Source organism: Myotis daubentonii, chromosome X (genome assembly GCF_963259705.1).
Source record: "Myotis daubentonii chromosome X, mMyoDau2.1, whole genome shotgun sequence".
NCBI lineage: Eukaryota > Metazoa > Chordata > Mammalia > Chiroptera > Vespertilionidae > Myotis > Myotis daubentonii.
Window position 1 is genome coordinate 1143532 of NC_081861.1, and position 15734 is coordinate 1159265.

Genomic DNA, 15734 nt, shown 5'->3' on the forward strand with positions numbered 1-15734 from the left:
GCCCGACTGGGAATTGAACCGTGACCTCCTGGTTCATGGGTTGACCCTCAACCACTGAGCCACGCCGGCTGGGCGATCCTTTTGTTTCTCACTGATATTTGGAATGATTAGCAGAGGGGAGAGCTCAGATCAAGGGCATGGCCGGTGTTGCCCTCATTGTTCCAGGCCACGTGTCCCTATGTGGGAACCCATTCCAAACGCACCTCGGGCCATGATTTCTGTCCTCCTTCTGCAGTCCTAACTGTGGGAAAGGTCCCCTAACAGCCTCCCCTACTTGGACGGGCCTTGGTCTTAACCTTGGTCCCCCGGCAGAGACGTTTTCGCTAACAGAGATGCCCGCCTGGCAAAATGGGCCACTTCAGTGCTTTAATTTTTATTGCTCTGATTGATGGCTCTCATAGAAAAATTGGTCGCTGAGTTCCCCACTACCTTTCAGCGACTCAGTGCTTTCAAGGTAATTTCCAGAAGCCTATTTTCTACAGCACTTTTCTTTTCACTCAGCAGCTCTGGTTCAAATAACCCAGCCCAGCGAACAGGGAACAGGAAGCTAAATGGTTTTCCCACTGCCCCCTCTCAGCATTGCTCCAGAGCGCCTGGAGCTCTGGGCATCGACGAAGCATGATTTATACAAATGATCTGAATGGGCAGAAGAGGCCTGGAATCTACATAATTATTCTCAGCAAATGCTCATGATATATGGTTAACATTCCAGAAGACATTTCCTATGCACGGCCGGCGTGGCTCAGTGGTTGAGCATCGACCTATGAACCAGGAGGTCACGGTTCGATTCCCGGTCAAGGGCACGTGCCCGGGTTGTGGGCTCCATCCCCAGGAGGGGCCGTGCAGGAGGCAGCCGATCCATGGCTCTCTCTCATCATGGATGTTTTTATCTCTCTCCCTCTCCCATCCTCTCTGAAATCAATAAAATATATTTTAAAAGGTGAAAGATTTATGCGATCTGAAGAGAAGCCAGAGTATCAAATATATTTTAAAAAATGACTCCTGCTAATGCTTAAGCTGTTTCTTGAAGGTCAAACTGAAAGACAATGCCAAGTGGAAGGCTGCTGCGTCCTCTCCCTGGGCCCACACCCCCTCGTGTGAAAGGATGGCTCGAACATTCTAGATGTAAGAATATTTGGGGGGAGCATGGATGACTAAAAGAGGCAATCAAACGAAAGTGATTAATGGAGAAATTCCTTTAATTAGTGAGACAAAGGTGTGGGAAGGAGCTATAAATAGCCATGCGCTCAATGCCCTCCGTCTCCCTTAGCTAGGCTCACATCTCCCTTAGCTAGGCTCACATCTCCCTTAGCTAGGCTCACGTCTCCCTTAGCTAGGCTCACGTCTCCCTTAGCTAGGCTCACGTCTCCCTTAGCTAGGCTCACGTCTCCCTTAGCTAGGCTCACGTCTCCCTTAGCTAGGCTCACGTCTCCCTTAGCTAGGCTCACGTCTCCCTTAGCTAGGCTCACGTCTCCCTTAGCTAGGCTCACGTCTCCCTTAGCTAGGCTCACGTCTCCCTTAGCTAGGCTCACGTATTGTGGGAGAAGTGACACAATGCCTACTGCTTCTTTTTTGTCACAAGAAACAAAGCTCAGTCATATCTATCTCTTTGGCACTAGACTTCTGATAGATTGTCAAAGGACTGACAATAGTAAAACCTTCAACATTATTAAAATAGTAGTTCAGCTAAGCCAATTTTAACAATAACAGCAGAAATAGACTTCACCAGGATATATAGTAACCTGTGACTCCTTCTCTCAGTTAAAAGTAGGGTCTAAAAACTGATGCCCTGGCCGGTTTGGCTCGGTGGACAGAGCGCTGGCCTGTGGACTTGGGGGGGGGGGGGGAGAGTGCCGGGTTCGATTCTAGTCGAGGGCACGTGCCTAGGTTGTGGGCTTGATCCCCTGTTGGGGGGAGTACAGGAGGCAGCCGATCCATGATTGTCTCTCATCATTGATGTTTCTGTCTCTCTCTCTCCATCTCCCTTCCTCTCTGAAACCAATAAAAATATACCGCCCCGCCCCCCGAAAAACTGTCTGACTTTAACCTGCTTTCAAAGCTCCAGCTTCCTTAACAGACATACATTTAAAGACCTCGCAAGGTAAAGACCAAAGTGTTTGAGAGAGAAGCATGGACCGGCTGCCTCCCGCACGCCCCCCACTGGGGATCGAGCCCACAACCCGGGCCTGTGCCCTGACCGGGAATCAAACCGTGACCTCCTGGTTCATAGGTCCATGCTCAACCAGTGAGCCACGCTGGCTGGGCGTGAAACACATTTTATCTTCAAACACCCTGAGTGACACTGAATCGGGGCATTTGAGTGTTTCGCTGGTGGTGGAGTGGAACGGGTGGTGACAGCATGTGCAGGGACAAGGAGAGGGACATTAGAAAACTGCAATTCTGCCCTAGCCGGTTTGGCTCAGTGGATAGAGCGTTGACCTGTGGACTGAAGGGTCACGGGTTCGATTCCGGTCAAGGGCATATGCCTGGGTTGTGGGCTCAGTCCCCAGTGGGGGGCGTGCAGGAGGCAGCCCATCAAACTCATCATTGATGTTTCTATCTATCTCCCGCTTCCTTCCTCTCTGAAATCAATAAAAATATATTTTAAAAAAGAGAATATCCTACTCCTAAGTAAACAACAACAAACTGCAATTCTAACAGCATTGAAGCAGCATACAGGAGTGGAGGGCTCTGCTAAGAGACCACGATGTGACAGGGACCCGAGGCTGTCCACTCAACCTCTCTAGAGCAGGGATGGATATTTATAACATCATTCTCGGGCTGTACAAAATTATCAACTTAAAAATTTGCCTGCTCTATTGGGTCAAGCATTTAATTAACTCACCCCTAATGCTTTGGCAGGGCCAGACCAAAGGATTTCGCGGGCCAGACGTTCCCCACCCCTGCCCTAGCCCCTTCTCGCCTTTATGTAACACGAAGATCTGACTGGATACGTAGGAGCGCACTAGATGCCGAGGATGCAGCATTCGGGAATGACGAACTTGAATTGTGTCTGGCTAGTAGGGCAAGGAATAGATCAGGGTTGCCACTAGAAAGCAATCATATCAAAGTGGAAAAATGGACAGGCAGGGCTTCGTTTTTTGTGACGAAACAAAACAAAAGGAGAAAGAACGTACCATTCCTGAAGCTCAGGGGAAGGAATGAGACCCGCAGTCCCGTTTTTGGAGTTTTCCAGTTTGCCCTGCCACCAATTGTGATCGTCCTTGCTGATGATCTGGATGACGTCACCCACGCGGAACCGGATGCCAGCCTCCTTGCAGGGAATGAGGTCGTCCTTGGCAGGGTCATATTCAAACTGTGCCCTCACATAGATCTGCGGGACAGGAGCGCGTGAGCACGGAGGCCGGGGCGGCGCGGAGCCCGCAGCGCCCCCAGCAAGCACACCCCGACACCCCCGATACCAACGGGACACTGGATGGCGAGACGAAAAGGATGCGTGGAAACACAACACAAAGACCCGCTACCACGACAAACGATGGACCACTTCGGATGGGCACAGCTTTAAATCTTCGCTGTGCTTACTTGGGGGGAGCACTTAAGATAACTGTTTATTACAACTAAAGACCTAATAGGCCTGTGATGGTAGAGACGTATGCTTTCCATTTAAAAATCGGCATGAGGTCTCATGGGTGTGATGGATAAGTTGTTGTGATGATGTGGCAGCCATGAAGCCACCAATACAATCATTCAGGGTAGGTTTTAACCACGAAGCAGCACGTGGCATGAAACTAGCAAGAACGCTGCCTTGGCACCTTGCCCTGAAATGCCTACAGGGCGACCGGCAGTGTGTGGGCACGCAGCTGATGAACTGAAATGTGATTCAAACCATTTAAAGAAGCATTTAAAAATAGTTTTAGTTTGGAAAAAGGATGTAGGGCCCGGCCATGTGGCTCAGTGGTTGCGGGCTCCATCTTCAGCAGGGGGCGTGCAGGAGGCAGCTGATCAGTGATTCTCTCTCATCATGGATGTTTCTATCTCTCTCTCCCTCTCCCTTCCTCTCTGAAATCAATAAAAATCTATTTAAAAAAGGGTGTAGGCTTCATATTTGTGTTTTACTCTTCTTAGAGAAGACAAGTGAGTGTGAAGCCTAGCTTTGCCAACGTGATGCTAGAAGTGAGCAGAGCTCCAGGCTTTGAGTGTGATGATATGTAAATGTCATTAGTAAATATTATAAAAGACTTTAAGGCAGCGGTTCTCAACCTGTGGGTCGCGACCCCTTAGAGATCGAACGACCCTTTCACAGAGGTCACCTAAGACCATCGGAAAACACATATAATTACATGTGTCCCCCTAAGGGGGACATATTGTGTTTGTGATGAATCACTGTGCTTTAATTGTGTTCAATTTGTAACAATGAAATTGGGGGTCACCACAACATAAGGAACAGTATTAAAGGGGCGCGGCATCAGGAAGGTTGAGAACCGCTGCTTTAAGGTATGGGGCGCGCTGTATAGCTTACTGAGTCCTAATGCTAAACTGTGGGCGAATTCCGTCAGGTGCTAATTCACGCCAATATGAACTCTACACCTGATTATGTTTTAAGACCGCATTTCCAGAAAAAGCCCATAAAGATTCTATCTCTTGAAATTAAATTTGAATATTAATGTCTAAGTCACTGTAAAGCTGACCTGAAGGCTCTGGAACGATTGCATAATTGTTTCCTGTAAGTTTCTTTGCAGAAACCCCGCCTATAAAATTAGCAAATCTCTGCATTTGCACCTAAAAGCCATCCTTGGGAGGAACTGAAAGTTACTGCTGTGGCTGGCAGCCCTCAAGGTTTCATGTGGCGACTAGCAGGCAGGCAAGGCCTCAATGCCAGATGTGTATGTCCTCATTCTTCATTGTCAATGCCGCTGAGAAACATTCATGCAAATACAGATACTAAAAGGACTTCAAATTTCATAAAATTATTACTTAAGAATGTTCAGCCCTCGCCGGTGTGGCTCAGTGGATAGAGCGTCAGCCTTTGGACTCAAGGGTCCCAGGTTCGATTCCGGTCAAGGGCATGTGCCTTGGTTTCGGGCACATCCCCAGTAGGAGATGTGCAGGAGGCGGCTGATCGATGTTTCTCTCTCATCGATGTTTCTAACTCTCTATCCCTCTCCCTTCCTCTCTGCAAAAAATCAATAAAATATATTTTTAAAAAAAGAATGTTCACCAGGATGTACATTTGAGTTATTCTTACAATCTTAGAAATTTTGTGACCTGTAACATTTTTTCCCACCCCAGCCAGAGCCAGGCCCGTAAGACCCCCAAAAGGCTGAATTCTTAATCACTGACACAGTGATCAGGTTGAAATGACACTAACCATCGTAGCTACAAGGATGTGAGGGGAAAATCTTTATAGCGAATTAGTCATGTTTAATGTGTTAAAATGAAATGGTACAAGCTCTCAATGCTCAAATGTTATGGTCCAAAATGCAGACATTATGGGATGGAGAGGGTTAATAAAGGATTGGCTATTAGCAGCTCAGTTTAGAGAAGTTTCTAGAGAGGATGTCTATTCACCTGTCGTCCTTTTGGTTGGGTAGTTGATGGCAAGTCCTGTAGAATAGAGCCAACCCAGGAGAAAAATTTTCATTTACTTTTCAAGAGTACAAGGACATTTGTGTGTTCTGTTACAATATGGTTAAAAAAAATGAGCTAGATTTAAGTTGTAAAGAGATAATACACATTATTCCATTTCTCAGAAATGTTGAATTATTAAAAAAATTAGCCATTTAGCAGCAAGCTGAAGAAAGCAGGTAAGTTGAAGCAGAGAGAAAATGTGTTGCTAAGCAACAACTCAGCATCTTCAACACAAAAGCCACAGCGAGTGAAACAGCCCTATTTCAACAACAACCCCAACCAAAAAGAGTTGTTGCTCTTTAAGCTTGGTCACTGCCACCATTTAGATTTTGAAAAATCGGATGGCTCTATGGATTGTCACCATCTGAAAAGTATTAAATGTTCACTGTCAGAATGAATTCCTTTATTGCCTATTTGAAGTTGAAAATAGAAGCCATAGGGAATTTTCATCCATAATTTTACTTAATGATATCATTCCATTTGAGATGATGTTGAAATTATTTAAAATTTTACCCGATAACAAAGTTGATATATTTTTATTTTATTTGCAAAAAGCTGATAGATTTTTAAAGGGCAAATGAATAGTCAGAAAAGAGCGATACTGCTGCATTATCGGAGCTTTCAATACTTTGAACAGCAATACCAGCAACTCGGAGGAGACTTTGTTACCCCCAAATATTGCATACTTGCACCGGTAAGTGCTTCCGTTTGTTCAAATAAACTAAAACCAGTTCTTTTCATATATCAAAATGGAAAGTTCTGGGGAAAAAAAAAAAAATTCCAAGTTCAAGTCAAAACATAAAGTACTTTGTGTTAAAGATGTGATAACAGCGTGGCTTAAGTGCAGATTGAAGCCAGTTCCTTTTGCTTTTCATATCCAGGCAAGGGTTGTAATTCACAAAAATATGTGCACGTACCACAAAAACAGAGGGCACACCAATTCATAAACTTAGATAGCGGAAACTAAGGCATGTCGCTGACGTCACTACAAGCCTAAGACCCAAATGCCTGCGCTGCAAAATCGGTACATTTCTTTCTCTTTCTCAAATTAAAAAACACTTCGAAATTTCAACAAATTTCCAGTTACATCCTTTGCGTAAGTTTAAGCGAAGTCATAAAGACTAGTGGGGTGACACGGGAATATCTGGGGGGTGACCAAAGGAGTGTTGAACTGCGTGTCTTCAAATTTAACTAATGGGAGGGGTTTTATGGAGAAGAAAATGTTGAGAAAGATCTTCCAGGAGTTCTGAACTGCCGGCAGAAGACATATTGCCACTGGACACATGTAACTAGAACACTCATGGCCGTGTGAAGCTCGAGTTCTTACCGAAACAGAATTGTTAGTGCTGCTATGACCATTAGCTGGGGACTGTCTGGAAGTGGAGGGGGAATCTCTCTGAAATAAGACACAAGGTTCATTAACAAACACCAGCACAGAGACAGATATATTCACATCAACAGTTACAACCACAGTCCGACAACCATTTCCTCTGAGGTTTCAGCTGCGAAGGTGCCGCACTGACTTACTTGCGTGATTTCACAGAAATCAGAAAAAAACTTTGCAGTTTAGTCATACGCTGTAAGCGATGACCGTGTCATTCATGAACCACTTCTCTCCTGTCTCCAGCACTCTCTACCCTTCGCTTTCTTTAAAGGAGACGCAGAGAGTGGCTTCATGTTAGAACCCTACCTAGTGCTATGAAATGACAAACGTTACTGTAGCATTATTGGGCTAAAGACCCCAACTGCGTACTTTGCATTACAAAGTAGGTTTACAAAGTATTTAGTAAATTTTTTGGTTCCTCAATGTCAAAAATTACTGAATGACTCCATTTGAGGTGAAACTAATGTAAAAAAAGACTTCTCATGTTGCAGTCGCTTTGGGATCTTTCTAGGACAAACATTTTCAGAGATTATTCTTTGAATCAATCCGCTACAATGACCTAAAGAATAAAGGTCTCTTCTCTAGTATATATCTGTGTTTTATTCTTATTTATAATATTTGTCCTATTCGACGCACTCACACTCCTTCCCTGGCCCCACTCCCTTATTGTCCAAATCACTTTTAACACGAAGACCAAGGAGAGGATGGGAAGTAAGTGTTTCAACATTTTTGGTTTAGTAGAGTTCTCTGAAACCTTTGAAATGTGCATGTCTGCTTAAAAGACATGCCCCCCCCCCCCCCAGAAGATTTAAAGAAAACTTCTGGCCTGGCCGGCGTGGCTCAGTGGTTGAGCACCGACCTAGGAACCAGGAGGTGGCAGTTTGATTCCTGGTCAGGGCATGTGCCCGGGTTGTGGGCTCGATCCCCAGTGTGGGGCGTGCAGGAGGCAGCCGGTCTATGATTCTCTCTCATCATCGATGTTTCCATCTCTCTCCCTTCCTCTCTGAAATCAATTAAAAGAATAGAATCTTCTAAAATAAAATAAATAATGGGATCCCTTAGATGAACCTTCTCAAACGTTGGTGAGCAGACTGATCTCTAGGTACCACCCAAGAGACCCCAGGCAGTAGGGCCGGGGTGAGGTCAGGGGGATACTGAGGCAGGTGGCCAGAGAGCCTTCCATTGGGAAGTATGGCCCCAGCTGGGGAAGGTCCCACCTGGGACTTGAATTCTGCCAGGAGGTCAGACAGGCTGTGCTGGGGCTGGGAGGGGAGCAGGTACGAGGGGGCTCTTCTTACGTGAGAGTGTAGAATGTACACGTCTCACACTCGCCCATCCCAAACCTAGTTCAAGCACGTAACAAACACAAGGGAAACTCATGGGATCTTAATAACTGCCTTCTGGTTCGTTAGCCAGAAAAGACAGAAATCCATTGTGTTTACTACATTTCCTAGAACACCAAACTTCCGAACGACACATCCCGGAGTGGAACTACTGCATTTTCTGTGAAAACACAGTGTTCACTGAAGTTCCGTCAAAGGCCACCGAGGGGAGCTCAAGGCCTGAGATGAACAGAAACCCCCGTCGCCATGGCTCGCTCAACACGCACTTGACCCAACTACCAATTCGTCTGCGTCTCTTCGACAGGTTCAGAGACGCAGGGGCCTCAGATGTGTCCTGGGAAACGGACAGTCTTGCTAGGGAAGGGGAGGAGCGTGATCATTCCTCCTGCAGCGCTGCCCGAGTACAAATGCCATTTCCTACACGAGTTCCGCCCTGGTCCCTGCCAGGCTCACAGAGGAGGCGCTGGGAAGCGTACGTCGTGTTGCTGTGCACACCCGTGGGAGATGCCCATGGGAGAACAGGCTTCAAAAATAACCCTGGAGCCGGGTGAGCAGTGGCCGAAGGGTGCCACCCCCGATGCCACTTTGCATTTCCAAACAGAAAAAGAAGAGCCTTCGGGATCGCATTCAGTCACCAACACGAAACTGAGCGAGACAGGCAGCAGCGACCGTCTCTATCAGCCGAGCCTCGCTTGAGAAAGAAACTTGGGGTTGTGTTGTCCTAGGAAACGTGTTTACGAATCACCTAACATCCCAAATTTATATGATTCCACGGCAGGTTGCAAAAGCCTCCATCCCTCTAATAACGCCAGTTAGCCACTCCTCACGCCCCTCGAGACCTGGCTCATGATCTGACCGACTCTATCTGGACACCAGGAGAAGCCGCCTCTCAGATTCTTGGAAAGAAGAACAAGAACTATCTGCGTGATTTCTTAACAAGGGGAGTGACTGTCCTTCCTGGAAATGTTACCGCAATTCCTCCTTCCCTCAGAGACCCCGCTTTTTCTGTATTAAGGCTACGCCGTTATTTGTAGCTGCTCTATGTTTAGCTTCGACTCCGGCCTGCAGGAAGTTCAAGTTGAAGTCCCCATGGAAGCAGGGCTGAGTAGGTGGAGGGGACCTACTCTGTTCCGTTATCTTGGTTGCAAAATTGGTGTGCAGTGATCAACAGCACAGGCAGAAACCATTTCCCAGAAAGCCAGACATTCAGCCAGGAGCAGACAGGGAGGGAGGGACCCAGGGGAGCGGGGCGGGCGGGGAAAGCCATTACCTCACAGGATGACGACTGCGTGCGGTAACTGGGCACGATCTTGAAGGTGATACTCCCGCGCATTTCCCGCTGGAGGAAGAAAGGACAGCTTTCTTAGCAAAGCCATGTTGCACAGAAAACACAGAGGAAGCTGCTCAAAACATGTGAGGACAAGGAAGCGAGGCAGCTGCGAGCGCCGGGGCCTAGACTGAAACTGAGTCATTAAGCTCAGGGTGCAGCGCAGCGCCTTGTCCATACAGCAGAGCCCCGACCCTGACCCTGACCCTGACTCTTTCATAGACATGAATACAAAACACGCTAAGTGCTCTGTCTTTCCAAAATGGCACGGGATCTCAGAGGGAAGGCGGGGAGGGTGGGTGGGGGGGATCAACCAAAGACCTTGTATGCATAGATGCATGGCCCATGGAGGCAGACAGTGGGGTGGTGAGGGCCCGGGGAGGCGGGGGTGGGCTAGAGAGGGTCAGTGGGGAAAAGGGGGACATATGTAATGCTTTCAACAATAAAGACTAAGAAAAGTGAATAGAAACTGAACTGGGTAATCAAAAAATACCGAAAAATTATGTTTGGTAGGCTCCAGCATGATGCTATATGTCGTAAAATTTGCTTTTGATTTCATAACTAGAGGCCCAGTGCACGAAATTCGTGCAGGGGGGGGGGTGTCCCCTCAGCCCGGCCTGTGCCCTCTCACAGTCTGGGAGCCCTTGGGGGATGTCCGACTGCCGGGAGGCGGGAGAGGCTCCCGCCACCACCGCTGCGCTCGCCAGCCGTGAGCCCAGCTTCTGGGGCACTGACCACCAGGGGGCAGCTCCTGCACTGAGCGTCTGTGTGCTTATTTCACACTTAATCAATATTCATAATAGGTATTTCGTACTTAATCAATATTCATAATAGATATTCACTACGTTGTGGTGGGAAGAAGGTCTGCTTGCCAGGGCCCGCCATTCTGCCCCCGCCCCCCACCTCCTTTTTAAAACCCGAACCCTGATCCACACACAGACTTTGGGGGGCACGGATAGAAATGGCCTGATCTACTAGAACTTTCCTCCCCTCTGTGCTGTGGAGAAATCCCACACAGCTGGCTGTGACTCAGCCACGCAGGAAAGGGGTTTGACATTGCTGATGTCAGCAGATTGAGGTCACTGAGAACCCGGTTCAGTTATGCACAGCTGGGAAGGTTTGCTTTAAACAGCTGCTCGAGAAAAAAACCAGCAGATGAAGATGAAAGGAGAGAGCTAAAGCCCGCACCGTTCAGGACGGGCCCAGTGTTTCCAAACGCCGTTGCTTGTGACCATTTTCCTAGTTGTCAGTTTTCATGAATGTTGCATAAATTCAAGTGCACATGCATAAGTTCAAGTGCACACGCTGGTGGTCCCAGCGATACTCGGATTGCAAAAGAAGGCCCCCTGTTTCTGTGTGAACAAGAAAGCTAACAAACTGAAAGTCAGCCTTAGACGAAGAAAAAGAAACTTGCATGTACTCACGAGCATTTTCTGCAGCTGTTCCACTGTTTGGTTAGCCACACTGATGCCATTGATTTCTCGGATTTCATCACCCACATGCAGGGTGCCTAAGACATGTCACAAGATTATAAACATGCGATGAAATATACTTTGATAATCCAAAGAGAGCGATGTAAAAAAATTAAGCTAAACACTGAAGGGCAATATTTCAGAAACAGACAAGTTTGGCTCACGAGTACACGCTAACACAGGGACATCTATGATGGGAGACACCGCTTGGAAAGATGGTGGTGGGAATCTGGTAATTTTTCTGAGATAAAAGAACAGTTTCTAGTTCCAGCCTGTCTGGGTTCAAATCCCAGCTTCATCGCTCACTAGCTTTGACATCTCGGGTAAGTTACCAAACTCTCCATGGCTCGGTTTTGCATGTATGAGGCGGAGGTGACAATAGTACCCATCTCATAGGGCTGCTGTGAGGATGCAATGAGCTGAAGACATGTACAGGGCTCAGGTGCACGCACAGAGGTTAGACAATGATACACCTTACACCTGGCATGTCCATAGTTACTACAATATTATTGACTATGTTCCCGTGACTGTTTTGTGCCTCCAAATTCGTATATTTTAATCCCTTTCCTTTTTCCTCTCAGCCCCACAAACTCCCCTCCCTTCTGGCCACCATCAGGCTGATCTTACCATTGAATCTCTATGCTCTTTATCAAACTCCAATTTCTTTTTTTTTTTTTTTTTTTTTTTTTTTTTTTTTTTAAATATATTTTATTGATTTTTTACAGAGAAGAAGGGAGAGGGACAGAGAGTAAGAAACATCGATGAGAGAGATCGATCAGCTGCCTCCTGCACACCCCCCATCGGGGATGTGCCCGCAACCAAGGTACATGCCCTTGACCGGAATCGAACCCGGGACCCTTGAGTCCGCAGGCTGACGCTCTATCCACTGAGCCAAACCGGTTCGGCAAACTCCAATTTCTTAATTTATAAGTAGTATATCTCATTCCCGGATGAATGAGACAATTCTTTTTTAAGTTTTTGAAAAATGTTTTCTTTATTTGAGAAAGAAAGGAATGGAGAGGGAGAGAGAATCATTGATGGGCTGCCTCCTGCACCCCGCCCCCCGCCCCTATGGGGATCCAGCCTGTAACTTGGACATGTGCCATGTCAGGGAATGGAACCATGACTTCCTGGTTCATGGGTGGATGCTCAACCACTGAGCCACGCCGGCTGGGTGAGAGAGCAATTCTTGAACTGTCATTAAATTTAAATATACACATTTCATATCCTAGAATGGATGTCTTCCATATAACCTGGTCTCTACGAAGTCAGGATATAAACAGTGATTCACACACACATGCTCCAGAACAGAACTGTAATGCACCCGCTCTCCATTGTCTACAGGTGAACAGAAACAAATGACTAAACCCAAGAGATAACTTAAATGGATCATTTCTATGAACCACGTATTTAACAGATTTCTTATATGGGCCATAACAACACTTTCTCCACTAGGCTATAGGACAAAAGTGAGAAAGAATCATATACGACACTTACCTTGTCTGTGAATCATGCCCCCATGCATAATTCTTGCAACAATACAATGATTTAGCTCATTCATTTTTAAAGTGATTCCCTGTAAAAAGTTAAGTAAAAATAGAATTACTATAAGATGACACTTGGTTAGCATTTGTGCATTTATCGTCAAGAGGGTTACTGGTCCGTAGTTTTCTTGTAATGTCTTTATCTGGTTGGGTACCAAGGTAATGCTAGCTAATAATAATAAAAACAACAACAAACAATGAGTTGGGAAGAATTCCTCCCCTTTCAATGTTTTGGGAAGAGTTTGTGTAGAATTGCTGTTATTTCTTCCTTATATGTTTGGTAGAATTTGCCAGTGAAACCATCTTGCCTGGAGCTTTCTTGAAGGATGGTTTTTAACTACAAATTCAATTTTTAAATAGTTTAGGGTGACTCAGTTATTCCTTCTTAAGTAAGCTTTTATAGTTTCTTGCCTTCCAAGGAACTTATCCATTTCATCCAAGTTGCTGAATTTATTGGCATGAAGTTGTTTCTCATATTTCCTTATTACCCTTTTTTATAGCTGCAGAATGTGTAGTAATGTCACTTCTCTAATGCATGACATTAGTAAGTTAGTGTCTTTTTCCCCCTGATCAGTCTGATCCTCTCAAAGAAAATGTTTGTTCAATTGATTTCCCCCTATCGTTTTCTGATTTCTATTTCATTGATTTCTACTTTGCTCTTTATTATTTACTAGAGGCCCAGTGCATGCATTCGTGCACTGGTGGTGGGGGCATGGCCTGCAGGGATTGGCCCTTGGGGGGGCGGCACACCCACTGTGGGAGCACACTGACCACCAGGGGGCAGCTAGTTTGGGAAGCAAACCGGCAACCCCTTGGTGCATAGGACAAGGCTCAACCCACTGAGCCACATCAGCAGGGCAGACATTCCTGTTTTTCTAACATAGATGCTTAGTGCTACACTCCCGAAGTACTACTTTAGCAGCACACCACAAATTCTGATATGTTGTGGTTTCATTTTAATCCACTTCAAAATAACTTAATTTCCCTTTTGATTTCTTCTTTGATTGATGGTTTATTTGGAAATGTGTTTAGTTTTCAAGTGCTTCGGGATTTTTCCAGAGATCTTTTTGTTCTTTATTTCCAATTTAATCCCCATGTGGGTTGAGAATATACTTTGATGTTAATATAGCCATTCAAGCCTCCTTTTGATTAACGCCATCATGGCTTTTCTTTTCCCATCCCTTTACTTTGAAACAATTTGTCTTTATGTAGAAAGCATTTCTTACAGGCAATATTGGGTCTTGCTCCCCCCTAATCAGACAATCACTGCTTGTTAATTTGGGGGAACTTAGACCATTTACATTTAATATGATTACTGATACAGTTAGGTATGAATATATTTTCTTGCCTTCTTTTGGATTAATTTCTTTTTATTCTATTTTCTCTCCTGTGTTGTCTTATTAGCTATAATTCTATTCTGTTGCTTTAGGGACTGCTTTAGGGTTTATAGCATATATTTTTAACTTACCACAGTCCACCTTCAAGTGACATTATGCCATATCACAAATAGTTTAAGAACCTTACAGCAGTATACTTCCACTTCCTTCCTTTTGACCTTTGTGTTGTTATACATTTTACTCCCACATGTTATAAACCCCAAACATATCGTCATTATTTTTGTTTAAACTGCCAGTTATCTTTGAAAGAGATTTAAATGATAAGGTTGCCCTTTAACATTTCTTTTTTTTTTCCTTTAACATTTCTTATACTGTAGATCTATTGAATTGTTTTGGTATATCTTAAAATGTTTTTATTTTACCTTTATTTAAAAAATTTTTTTGTTAATCATTACCTGAGGATATCTTTTTCCATTGATTTTTAGAGAGAGTGGAAGGGAGGGGGAGAGATAGAAAAACGTATATGTGAGAGAGACACATCAATTGGTTGCCTCCTGCACGTGCCTGGACCAGGGCCGGGGAATGAACCTGTAACCGAGGTACATGCTCTTGACCAGAATCGAACCCGGGACCCTTCAGTCTGTGGGCTGATGCTCTAACCACTAAGCAAACCAGCTAGGTCTTACCTTTATTTTTTGAAAGAAACTTTTGCTGGATTTAGAATTGTAAATTGAGCTTTTAAAAAAACTGGGCACGTGGCCTGACCGGGACTCGAACCCTGACCTCCTGGTTCCCAGGTCGCTGTTTGCAAATCTGAGCATCTTTTTTTTCTTAAAAGTTATATTTTTATTGATTCCAAAGGGGAAGGGAGAGGGGGAGAGAGAGAGATAGAAACATCAGGGAAGAGAGAGAATCGTGGATCGGCTGCCTCCTCCACACCCCCTACTGGGCTAATTCGAATATCTGTCAGTTCGGTGTCAGTTGTGATTGATTATTCTCCACATTATAGGTCACATTTTCCTGCCTTTTCACATGCCTCGTAATCTTTGATTTGATGCCAGATATTGTACATTTTATCTTGTTGCCTGCTTGGTGTTTTTTTTTTTTTTTAATTCTTATAAAGATTCTTAAGCTTTTTTTTTTTTCCTGGGATGTAGTTCAGTTACTTAGAAACAGTTTAACCCTTTGGGTCTTTAAAAAAAATTTTTTTATTGATTTCAGAGAGGAAAGGAGGGAGAGAGAGAAACATCCATGATGAGAGAGGATCATGGATTGGCTGCCTCCTGCACACCCCACACTGGGATCGAGCCTGCAACCCGGGCATGCACCCTGATCAAAAATCGAACCCGGGATCTCCTGGTTCATAGGTTGATGCTCAACCACTGAACCATGCTGGCCAGGTGAACCTTTGGAACTTGCTTCTGTGATTTATTCCGCAGGTTTGGAGGAATTCTCCATCCAGGGCTAATTATCTCTCCTCCTGAGGCAAGACCTTCCCTAGCGCCCTACGCAGCGCCTCACGGACTGGTCCTTCGAGTCTGTGGGTGGGACCAGGCCGCCAGCGTCAGGCACTGGGCTCGCTCATCCTTTAGGAGGGTCTTTGCTGGGCTCCAGGTAGTGTCCTCTCTAGGTCTCTCGGGTCCTCTCGGTGCAGCCCTCCCCCTCCAGCCCTCTGCCCCATGAACTTCAGGTGCCTGGTTTCCCCAGCAGCTCAGTTCTGTCTCCTCAATCCAGGGAG

At 45.6% G+C, this 15734-nt stretch overlaps 1 protein-coding gene across 11 annotated transcripts in view; it reads right to left on the minus strand.

Annotated features, from left to right (window-relative positions):
• CASK (calcium/calmodulin dependent serine protein kinase) overlaps positions 1 to 15734 on the minus strand; it is a 277352-nt gene that overhangs the window by 24495 nt on the left and 237123 nt on the right. For 4 of the 11 annotated variants that reach the window (XM_059679502.1, XM_059679503.1, XM_059679507.1 and 1 more), the window contains exons 15-20: positions 12613 to 12691; positions 11068 to 11153; positions 9587 to 9655; positions 6917 to 6985; positions 5530 to 5565; positions 3138 to 3334 (exon numbers count right to left, since the gene is read on the minus strand). In XM_059679502.1, coding sequence (XP_059535485.1) covers positions 3138 to 3334; positions 5530 to 5565; positions 6917 to 6985; positions 9587 to 9655; positions 11068 to 11153; positions 12613 to 12691 — 536 coding nt within the window. The remainder of the gene's footprint in view (positions 1 to 3137; positions 3335 to 5529; positions 5566 to 6916; positions 6986 to 9586; positions 9656 to 11067; positions 11154 to 12612; positions 12692 to 15734) is intronic. The other 7 variants (XM_059679506.1, XM_059679508.1, XM_059679512.1 and 4 more) reach the window with 3 other exon arrangements.